This window comes from Branchiostoma lanceolatum, chromosome 6 (assembly GCF_035083965.1).
Source record: "Branchiostoma lanceolatum isolate klBraLanc5 chromosome 6, klBraLanc5.hap2, whole genome shotgun sequence".
Classification (NCBI taxonomy): Eukaryota; Metazoa; Chordata; class Leptocardii; order Amphioxiformes; family Branchiostomatidae; genus Branchiostoma; species Branchiostoma lanceolatum.
The window spans coordinates 4371165-4383405 of NC_089727.1; the positions used below are offsets into that span (position 1 = coordinate 4371165).

Genomic DNA, 12241 nt, shown 5'->3' on the forward strand with positions numbered 1-12241 from the left:
TGCACATTTGCACTTGCACTAAGTTTCCTTTTCCTCCTGATTCAGTAGTTTGTAACTTTTGCGCCACTGTAACGTTTGAATCCTGTGCCTATGCCGATACGCGAGTTTAAATAGCCCCGCCCATGCTCGTTACATCAGACCACGTGACATTGTTGCCTTACGTAAGGTTCAGTTCAGTGCAAGCGCAGCGACAGCCCAGGACGTTATACAAGTACCCCGGGTCAGCTTACATAAGGATAGCCAGAACCGAACCCAGCTTCAGAACCAGTCTCATTCTCAGTTTGAGCCTTCCAGGGTGCTAGTCCACATCCACACACCATGGTGGACCTCGCCCGGGAAGCGTTCAACGCCGCAAACTACGAACTCGCCGCCGAGGTGCTGGAAAGGGAGATCGCCGAGGAAGGGTTGACTCAGGAGCGGGCGCTGGGCAGGGCGGATGCGTTGGCGATGCAGGGCAACTTTCATGCCGCCTTCGAGGCTTACCACCTCGCCTTCAAGATGGGGAAGGTGGCTCACGAGAGGCTGAATCACCTGGTGACGGCTCTAGTTCGCGTCTTCTCGGCGAAGACGGGGGTGAAGATCCAGGCGGAGGGGGACGACAAGGCGGCCGACTTCCTGCGGGACGTGGTGATGTGTGCGGTCTGCCAGGGCCTGCTGTTCGAGCCGGTCACCATCCCGTGCGGACACACTTTCTGTAAACGTTGTATCGAAAAAGATCCGACAAAAACCTGTCCCAGATGCAGGCTTCGCTTCACAGAAGCAGAATACCCGGACTGCCAAGTTTTAAAACCTACCGTCATCTTGTGCAATATTTTCGACAAGTGGTGGCCAGACGAAGTCAAAGCTATAAGACTCAAATGGGAAGGAAACGACTTGTTCTCCAAAAAGGATTTTTCCAAAGCTACGGAGAAGTACACACAAGCGCTGAATTTAGGTAAGGGTGGTATTTTTTTATGTTATGAGTTATAAGTCTCCATAAGTTGCTAAGATAATGTGTAGGTAAAGAAAAATTATCAAGCTATCGTTTGGAAGGTGAAGGCCAGTGAGATCAGAATCTAGAGATTATTTGTGAAACTGAGCGAAATTCTGCTGCATACTGACAAGGTTTCCACTGGACCAAATTCCACTACTGTATGATCATGGACCACAGATACTCTGCACATCGTTATAGTACCCACACTAAAGGCTAGCTTCACAGACGCGATCGACTAGTGTGATACTTTGTCGGTTGTCAGAGGTTCGGGAAAGATCGAATATATTTATTTGTCGACAACGGGCTTTCGTAAGCTGTCATACGAGTTGGCAAGCTGAAAAGAATGTGTTCTTTGTCTAGTGTCGTCGTCGTCAGATTATTGTGCTTTTGATACACATTCATACCGATTTTCTCCACTCAAAATCACGCTAACTGATGTTTTATGTGGTTGTGTATCGATGTAAAATGTGTTAGGAAAAGTTGCCCCCCTCCCACAGTGTTGTTACAAAACGTCCTGTTCGGTAACAGGTCCGAAGATTTGGCGAACAGGGGTGCATAATGTCAAATATTTTTCTCAAAGGACCAATTGCAAGATTGTGTACCTCACATCTTAGTAAAGGAGATTAAATATGTATTGTGACACATTTGATATGAATTTAAGATCTTCGGGTTAAAAGATGCGTTGTGATCAGATGTTGACACCTTTGTCGTAAGAGGCTGACCACCCCCACCTGGGTTGGTATAGCCCAGTCTTTATATAACTCAAAGCCTATCTGTTGGGCTATCTTAGGGTTTTGTAATTACAGGTTTGCACGGTGATGTAACAAACGTTAATTTTCACGCGTCCTGTGCGTGGGAACTCTTGTTTTGTAACATCATCATGTAAGCACTGCTATTATGAGCTTTGATATGAAAATTTGTCAGAAAATCAAGCAAGGTTTCCCAAATATTAGAAAACAACAAATAATACTCATTCATTCAACATAGTTGCAGTCAGCTTTTAGATGCTTTATAGTACTATAAGCAATGCTGGCCTGATTTCTGTCACCAATAGTAATGCACTCATGCCTAATTAGTAGCTTAACCATTTTAGGCTAGCAAATACCAAAGTGCAAGCAAGGCCATTATCACTATCAGGACTGAGGTTGTCCTAAGCTGACCCCTTGCATAAGGGTAGTGATTGATGGTTGGTCAATGGAAGGTCACATGTCAATGTTGTACAGGTGTCTTATTAGTAGGGCGGCAGATAAAGGGCCTTGTCCCATTTTTGCGGTCAGCCTGTGTGTTTCATAAGAAGTGTGATTCAGCATTAAAATTTAGATTCTTAGTTAGAGTCTTAGATAAAAAGCAAACTTTCTATAAGCTTTGGTATAGATTTGTAGAACTTTAGTGCTTGCAAGTAACATTACATGATGTCAGTGCCCTTGGGTTCAGTTATGTAAAGGTTTAATGTGCAAATATTTTTGGGTACACTACTAGTCAGTAGTGAGTTGCACAAAAGCTACAACAGTCCCAATAGACCCTAGCTTTTGAAGAGCTTAAGTTAAACTGATGAGAAAGAGATTATAACTAAGCCTTTTGGTCATACATGTAGTTGTGCTTGAAGTTGTGAAGATTTTTTTTTGAGGGGTGAAGAATCGGTTGTCAGGAGCAAAATTTTCCAGGTTTTGTTACACATTTGTCCCCTTCTGAAAACTGCTCACAGAAAGGTAAATCAGGGAAATGTACTTTGACATGTTGCTATTACATAACAGTTGTTACACAAGATAGAATAGGTGCAGAATCAATGGTCAGTTCTACAAGGTTTATGCAAACGATGTCTCTTGCCCATCCTTTAATAGTTAACATATCTTTAAAGTAACACCACAGCAACTTATCTAAACAAAACAGTGCCATAGATGACAGTGTTCTCCCCAGGCCTTTTCAGCATAGGGGCCCCCTATGTTGTGATTTGGATCCCCTATGCTGTGATCTGGACCCCTATGCTGTGTTTCAACCAGCATAGGGGTGTTTCTTTCTGGGACAAACCTTGTGACCCTTCATAAATCTTACAAAAAGTTCATATTTGGCTTTAGAATGAGGCTGTGACAGAGGAAAAACTCTACTTCACAAAATTTATCCCTCAAAATGCATGAAATAATGTCTCATTGGGTTATGAATTTACAAATTTTCCGGGAGAACATGCCGGACTCCCTACTCTGGTCACTCCACGCGTGACTTGCACCGCGTTAAGATGGCCTTCTGTACCTGACCCCTATGCTGTGAAAAAATCCTGGTGAGAACACTGGATGATATTACTGTTAGACAGTGGTGCAGATTCATAACAACAACAAACTATGATTTACATGAAATACAAGTCAGTCACTATACTAGTAGTAGGTTTTTAGTATTAATCTTCTTTGATCCCTTTGTTCCCACCCCAGTTCCTGGTGATGCTATCCTGCACAGCAATCGCTCGCACGCCTACTCCAGCAACCATGAATGGTCCCTGGCCCTAAAGGATGCCCTCTTGGTGTGCCAACTAAGACCAGATTGGCCCAAGGTAAGATAAGAACTTCCTTTCAATTTCATGTTATGCAATTCAGTGTTTTTTCTAATTGAATAAGAGGGAGCACACACAAGCGAGGGAGCAAACTCTATGTATTTATGGAAGAACCGATTGCTGAGTGAAGGCTGTATGCTGGATATCAAGCTAAAATTTAAATTCAACAAGGGAGCGCTGGGCTGAAACAAGAGGGTGCAGCGCCCCTCTATCCTGATTTAGATAAACCCCTGCAATCAATAACATGATGGACATCATATTTTCTAACCAAATGTATATTTGCATACTACAGCGGCTGGCTATAAAATGGTTTCTTTATTCTCCTTAGGGTCACTATAGAAAAGGCATGGCGCTGATCGGAATGGGCAGACATGAAGAGGCCATGTCGTGCTTCCTGCAGTGCCTGACTCTGGACCCCGATGTTAGACCTGCACAAGCAGAGTTAGAAAGGGTAAGGACCATTAAATCTTTGTTGTGTACCAAACCATCTGGTGGTATGATTCTCACTTAGGTTTGGGTTCAAGTGTAGTAAGTAGAGCTAGTATTATATCTGGGTTCCAGTTGATAGTTAATGTGCTGTCGAATGAAAGGTGCTAATGAAGAATTGGTAGCGATTATTTTTGAACCAGGTCGGGCAGGTCCCTTTGGTTTGAGCAAAGCTATGCTACTTTTTAAGCATAACATGATATGCATTTATTTCATACATGTATGTATACAGAGAGAACTGTATTGAACGACAGTAGTAACAGGTACAGTGTATGGCAACTTGTAAATACACGGCAATTGCTAGATCTAATACCTAACAATTTTAAAGCACTAATCTACTTTATGAATAATAGTAAAGACAATCTATCTTACCTGGATGAAGATAATTAAACATGTTCTTTCCTTCTCCAGCTCCTCCACAACCTCCTGTCCCCCACCAGCGAGCTGCCCCCCCTCCACCTGGGCAACAAGCTGTCAGCCCCCCTACCCCAGCACACCCCCACGCCTTCTCTCATCCATTCCCTGGCTGCAGCCTCTCTCAACGAGGCATCGACCGAGGAGAGCCCGATGGTCACTGATGAAATCGGAGGGAGCGGCCTAGAAAGGAGAGGAGCTGATGAGGCTGGACCAAGCAGAGAAGGGAATGTGCACATGAGATGTGTCCACGGTCAGTCCACAGTTTGTTATAAAACTTATGCTGTAGGTGCATGTAATGTTTAAAAAAAAAATCTGTGGTGATCTTATTCTGTGATAGGGAGAAAATGGAGTGTTCACAATGGTTTTTAGTTAGCGATTGAAACAAGGTGGACTGGTTGGCAGACAGAAGACCAAACAAGCATTTCTGTGGTGGTGTTATATTTCATGGTGTAGAGATTGCCGCCAGAACCGCTAACATGAAACCACCACAAACTTAAATGCATGTACAGTAGCTGCTAGCAATACACTACTGTTATTGTAAATGCTACAGAGCAGTGCTACATATGTGTATAAAAAGGAGGGGATGTTGCACAGACATTTACAACAGGAGAAGCAAACAAGACCCCTGGCATGTTAAAACCGGTTAGTCCTTAACCTTGGCAGTGCATAGATAAATAATTTAAAATAGAAACCTTTGTTTTTTTTCCAGAATGTCCTGAGGATGAGAGGATGGAAGAAGAGGAGGAGTCCAATAGTGACAGTGAACTGGAGATGGGGAGAGGCAAGGGCAGAAGAAAAACAAACAGTTTCGGCAATGGCAGGTTGAAAGGTAAGACTACAGTACTGCCTTCATCTCATGTATATATAACCAGAATGCTAGACCAGGGCTGTCTCAAGCTATTTTCTGTCCTAGTCATTGTTTGGGAGACGATTTTTTAAATTTTCATTGATGAATTTGTCATTTTAAGCTTACAAAATACATTTTTATCAGCTTAATCTCATGAAATTGATGTTTTGGGGACGAAAAGGTTTGAATTTTTTCCCTGACCCAACAAGCAAATTTCCGTCCCGGGACGGAAGGACAGCCCTGCTTGTGAACAAACTTATTTTGTCAATGAAATTTTCCACCGAGGTACATTCACCCAGATAGGTATTGTTGATCTAAAATGATAGCAGAGAGGGCTTTGGGGAATTGTTTGTCTTTCAGTTTTATGGAGCTTCGGCAGATTGCATAACACAGCTAACGTCATAGATTTTTATTCGCGAAAGGAAAGCAAGTGATGACATTAACAACCAGAGTCTAGAAGTTGTTATTGCTAATTTCTTCAATTTAGCCTGACTTATGTATGTCACGGTTGTCATGGTATAAATGATATCATGGTAACTATGGTGACGAGCCTTTGATTTGCCAGGAGTGTACTTAACCCAATTAATTTCTAAATAAAGCTGCAAAGCTTTGAAAAAAATATGAAAATAAAGCTTTTGAGAGTTATCGTATGTATATTTTGGTTGAAGTGGAAAAGAAAGATTGATTTGCAAGTCGACATCCAGCTTTCAGTAAAAGCCCTACCAAGGCTTAAAATGTCAGTGATGATAGATGAAATATCAGTTTTCATTTTTGTAACCTCAGACAGAGTACCAGTCTAGCATTAGCAGCAATGCACAGTTTTCATTTGGAAACTGGCATTGATAGCTCCATGAAAACAGGGGAATGGGGATTTCAAAACCTGCTTTGAAATCAAACCCATAAATTCAATTAAGAGTGTGAGCAATTTTAGTTTGCTCTTTTTCTTTTAGGTATGTTATTGCAGTCATATATTGTAGATACAATGTTAGCTTGTTAGCCGTCATGTACAGTAGTAGTGTGGTACTCAAATCTGTACTCAACGCTATTCATAGAATTAGAGGCTGTCTTGAATAAGGCACTTGACTTACAAAACACTGAACAATCATTGCTCATACTTTGTAAAATGCATTGCAAAGGGTATCATAATAAACGAATGTTGCTTATGACGTTGTGCTTTCTCCCTAGCGTGTGCCTCAGAACCTGTTCTGATGGAACAAGGGTGTGAAATGGGTGGCAGGAAACGAGCCAACTCTGAAAGCTTGCCAACTAACAGCCCATCAAAGTCTCTAGGTAAGTAGCCATTGACATTACAACCCTGACCTTTATGTAATGTTCTACAGTCCACATGCACTCAGGCAACATCACAAATATTTAGCTGGCTTCAAAATGCTGTTAAAGCAGGTTGGTTAGTCGTGGGGAGTAAAGTATGCTTTGATGTAAGCTGTTACGTAAACTGTGATGTGGCCTACGTGTGTTTGTTCTTGCGTTATGTAACGTTGTAAACTCTAAAGTCTAAAGGTGTAGTGTGTTGAGGTTACACAGCTATAAATATATATACAAGGCCCCACCTTCTATAGATTAGAACAAGGAACAGAAACCTTTCCTATCAACTGTGATAGTTTGGATCTTGTCTGTGGTCCCACTCCTTTTTCTTAGCTATATAAAAGTAATTGATAAACTATGTTATATAAGGTAGAATTTTAGACCAGTACTGTTTGTTTTACCTGATATCTTGCTAGAGCTATGAATAAATTGTTATCCAGCCACATGTTAAGATGAAACACATAATGTCTTGAGAACATTAGTTACCTGTGGAAGACTTTTATCACACCAAAACTCACAATTCAACGTGTGTGTGAAAGAACAGGTTGAGCATGAGGGCAAGGGAAAAGTGACACCTTATTCAAGGGCATTAGCTATGTAGTACTGTACAGAACCATGAAGTGGACTTTGGATGACCTTTTTTCATACGATGCTCTTTATGTTTTTTAGGTGCCAAAGAACAAGGCAAGCTAAAGGAACCATCCCCTGATCTTCTTGATTCTGAGGACTTCGAATGTAGTCTTTGTATGAGGTGAGCAGCACATTTCCTGATTTGTAAAGAATTTTTTAAGATAGACATTTTTTTTAATGTGTCTTTGAGTGATACAAATATGGAAATACTCAAGCAAGATTCAAACATCTACTGCTGCTGATTGGTGCATGTGATTTGTTGTTATAAGTCTAGGAACCTATTTTGAGATGCCAGACTTTTATGAATATGTAGCTGATTATCTGATACACCTAAGGTAAAGGTCAGAGTAACAGTAGATAACACCTCTGCCTCTGTTCTACAGGCTGTTCTACAATCCAGTCACTACCCCCTGTGGGCACTCCTTCTGCCGAGACTGCCTGCTGCGATGTCTGGACCACAACAACAAGTGCCCGCTGTGCAAGTTCTGTCTCAAGAAAGTAAGTATTGTTGCAGCTTGAAATGGCAAACATAACTTTTTAAGACACAAGAAGATCGCTATTGCTGTTGAAGTGTTGGTATCAGAGCTGTCTCCAGGACCTGTCCCTCCATCCCAGGACAGAAATTTGCTTGTTGGGACAGAAAAAAATGTCACCCTGTCCGTCCCAAAATCTTACCTTTATGACATGAAATTGATGAAAATGTATTTTCTTAAGCTTAAAATGATGAAAAATCAAAACATCAGCTCCCAAACAATGAGTGGGAGGGAAAATTTGAAGCTGGAGAAAGCCCTGGTTGGTATTAAGTTACATAACACTGCTAGGCATACAAAGGTTGTGACTGACATATATTGTACATGTAGTTGACACTGCTGTCTATTGTGAAAGTTGGTGATAGGACAAACTCGAGAAATTATACAACTATACTACTGTAACAGTAAATCCATAACGTAGGTACATTGTATCTTGTCTTTTTCTGTCATGCAAGTACTTCTCAAGCTCCTAGCTTTCTAACTCAATCCAGAAACATACACATTTGTAAAGAAGTCTCATCAAGACTGAACTAACTAGTAATCCCCATCTCCCTGTTGCCACAGTACCTGGCAGAAAGGAGAGACAAGGTGACTGACACCATCGATAACATCATCAAACATTTCCTGGGCAAGGATCATGTCAAGAGGCAAGCTGTACAGGAAGAGGAGGTGGCTGAACTGGCCAGGTAAGGATGTGCATCCTCACTAGATCTTGTAATAATAGCTTTAGCTTGAGTGCAGCTCTGAAAGAGGCTTTTTGTTCACAAAGCATCAAAGAAAGAAAAGGGACAAGTCCCATCACAGTGAGAGCGGACTCAAGTTACCTACAACTTATTTTCTCGCTGCCAATTGAACATAATGGAAATTTAAAATATTTTATCAAGACAATGAAACACATAGGTTATAAGTCTATACGTAGCAGAGGCAAATTCAAAGACTAGTACTGTTTGTAAGTGTTAAAGCCAAAGTCATACTTTTCTATGTAGTAGGGACATGGTTTTTAATGTATGTTAGAGTAAAGGTTTGGTTGTGCTAACAAGTGTGTGTAATGTTGCAGGCTGTCGGAGCAGATGCCCATCTTCGTCTGCACGGTGGCGTATCCCACAGTGCCCTGCCCTCTGCACATCTTCGAGCCTCGCTACCGCCTGATGCTGCGCCGCTGCCTGGAGACGGGAACGCGCCAGTTCGGGATGTGCATCTACTCCCCTGATGGAGGGTAAGCATCTTCGTTACTAGGCAATATTAACAATAAGGCTGCCATTGCTAAGTGTCTGCACAGCGACCAAAATTGGATTTGTGTTGATTTCATATTTTGAACATGATGCAGTATGTAAAAGTATGGTTTAAGAGATAACAAAACACATGAAACAATCTGTTAAATCTTTGGTTGCTCAGCTGTTACTCAACAGTCACAGGCTTTAGGAGGTGTGACAAAACCAACTGATGGGAATGTGTTTTAGTAGTTCTCAGGTGATTTTTAAAGATCCCTGAAATAACTTGAATAATCTTCAACAGAAAACAAGTCTTTGCAAATCTATGCCATTTGGATATTAAGAAACCTTGAGCCAGATACACATGTTTGATCCTGTAGTAATGTCTGTCTTCTCCGCCCCCAGGTACATGGAACATGGTACAGTCCTAGAAATCCGTGACGTCAGCTTCATGCCCGACGGGCGGTCCGTGGTCGACACGGTTGGGAAGAGCCGCTTCAAGGTGCTGGAGCGCGGCATGCGGGACGGGTACAACGTCGCCAAGGTGGAGCCCATGGAGGACCTGCGCGTGGAGGGCGAGGAGAAGGCAGCACTCGAGCAGCTCAACACCGCCGTGTACCAAGAGGCCATCAGCTGGGTGCAGAGCCTCCCCGCCAACACCATCGACCGGATCCTGCAGCACTTCGGCAACATGCCTGACCTGGAGGCCGACCCGCAGGCGAACCCGGACGGCCCGGCCTGGACGTGGTGGCTGCTGGCCATCCTGCCGGTGGACCAGCGTATCCAGTACACCATCCTCGTCATGAACTCGCTCAAGGACAGGCTGGAGGCCCTGAGGCGCATCCTGTCCTGCATCCGCGGGAGACAATGACTAAACCTGGCGTGGAAGGTAGTGTTGGGGACTGCGGTGGCTGTAACTGCTGCTTTTATGGTAGTTTTCTGAATCATGAAATTTAAGTGCACACATTGTAGTAGGTTAGCTGGAATTACACTGTAGAATTAACACGTATCACTCGGGAATTACAGGATAGTCTGGTGATATTCAGTCCCACATTTGTAAACCTAGGGAAAACGTTGAGAAATCTTTGAAAAGTTACCTATTTTGAAGGACAGATCCATGATTATATGAAGCCATGGATTTCGACGTTGTTACAGGCACTAGTTTGCCTGGATGGAGTCTTACTATAACTAGATGGAAGTCAAAAATTGTTGCATAAACCATGTCATGCAAATGAGCAAACCGTCGTCACTATGAAGTGTTTCAGCATGATGCCCTCTGACTTCTTCTGTATCAAGTCTTTGTGATGAGAACGTTGCCAAAGTATTGTAAGCAATATTGGCATGAAAGGGAAAATGTCTGTGCTTCAGATTTCATGCAGTACCTTAGTAAGTGTCTCTGTTTTAAATGAGACCTTCAAAAGCTGGTTACAGGTTTTCGCTTGTATCTGTTTTCGTTTCCTTCAAGTTTATGATAAACACATATAACAGGATTCAAAAGGTGTATCCTTGTCCTAATGCTGTAATGGACATATTTGACATGGAGAAATAGTTCAGATATTGGCATCCTCAAATCGCACAAATGCACATTAATGATTTTTGATGACTAGTTAATGATCCTGCATCAATCGCTATTTAAAGCAGTGAATTAGGCCTCTGAAACATGTGCTATATAAGCATCATTATGATATTATGTAATTTTATGTATAGAAAACCTTTAAGGTGTACTTCGTCACTAAACCTTCCTCTTTTACTATGGATTGCCAGGGAAGTTGATTTTTTGCACAACTTATTACCTCTGTTGTAATGGCACTAATTCTCACAGTAACAGAGGCAGTTGTTGGTGAATGTTAGTTACCATGTATATAGTATCTTTTTGTGCTTCAATCTTATATTACATATGTCAGGAATGCTTTAGAGGGCACTAAGTAAATTTGATTTCCTTCTTGTTGGATATTAGTACATGGACAGGTTAATATATCAACAGGCATAAATGGGAAAGAGAAAAGTTTCATAAAGGCACGATGTTTGTCTTACATTATCAGTTATTGTTGCTGCTCAGTCTTGTGAGATTGGTACCAACGTGACTAAGTTGAGGTTTTCTCGTCACTATTAGTAAATGTGTTAAGTCTCTCACTTGGTCCAATTTGTAAGACTTTAGACATTTAATCAATATCAATGCACATGATTATTTTATGATTATATAATGCAAGATTCTTAATGCTGCCACATTTGTCATGTCACTATTTCCAGGTGGTCTGTGCCTCGATGCCAGGACAGTCTGTACTTCTCTTTGCAATTTAAGATGAGCAGGATTGTGAACTGTAAATAAGACGCTTTTATTGAAAAGGTGTACGTTCTGCTTGAGTTGTAGGTTGGTCAACAGGACAATTATTTTGCTACCAGAACTTGTGTTATTGTCAGCAGGTTAGTGAGCTATTATAATAGTGATGAAGCATTGTCAAGAAATATTATTTTATACAACATGGTTGTACTACCCTAACAGTAATTTTTAATTGAAAATCAAAACAAAAAAGAACATTAAGTTACAGGTAGCATGATGATGATGCTGTATCAAGAACGACACCGCAATGGTTGTGATACAATTGTCTTTGTACTTAGCACTATGTGCCCTCTTTGACTCAGCGTGAAGAGACACTGTAGATAATGGATGATTCTTATGGTAGTATGACAAGCTTTTTTTCTTCTGTTGGGTGGTGGCTGGAACCTCTGTATGAAGTTGTACAGTATCTGGAACCATTAAAAAATTGTGACTGAATTTTTCTTTGTGTATGACTTGTCTCTCTAGTCTAACAACTCTCACTGTCCATGGATGTGTGCAAAAGACATGACCAGGGCTGCTAGAACCCTGATTTAGTCTGGCTAGGTCACTTATTATATTTTCTTGTCTCAGAATTAAAGACTCATATTTTCAAAAGTCTTAGCCACTGTCATGGCATTACTGCATCATCAGGAGTCACCGACAGGAGAAAATTCCCAGCAATTCCCTTATACAGAGAATAGCCTCCCCAAAAGGATCGCAAGGTAACAGTTACTCGAGCAACTGCATAGATTTTGGAAACTTTTTAGTCAAAGACAGTCACTGAGGAAAGGAAGTGGATGCTACCTGAAACGTCTGGCCGTCTCCAAAATCTATCAAGTTGCTTGTAAACTGTTATCTTGCGCATCTTATTCCCTGGATGTCTAACTTCACTGACATGTTTATTAACTGTATAAACAATTGTAGTTCTTATCGTGAAACTGGGTGTACTGAAAAAAATGAGC

At 41.6% G+C, this 12241-nt stretch overlaps 1 protein-coding gene across 1 annotated transcript; it reads left to right on the top strand.

Moving 5' to 3' along the window:
* Positions 1-154: 154 nt before the first annotated feature.
* On the top strand, positions 155-11735 carry LOC136436213 (LON peptidase N-terminal domain and RING finger protein 1-like). Its single transcript, XM_066429997.1, has 11 exons — positions 155-934; positions 3397-3515; positions 3844-3966; positions 4413-4668; positions 5128-5247; positions 6451-6555; positions 7258-7339; positions 7602-7716; positions 8313-8434; positions 8806-8964; positions 9365-11735. The coding sequence occupies exons 1-11, from the start codon at positions 319-321 to the stop codon at positions 9828-9830; spliced, it is 2283 nt and encodes a 760-aa protein (XP_066286094.1). The 5' UTR covers positions 155-318; the 3' UTR covers positions 9831-11735.
* Positions 11736-12241: the final 506 nt, after the last annotated feature.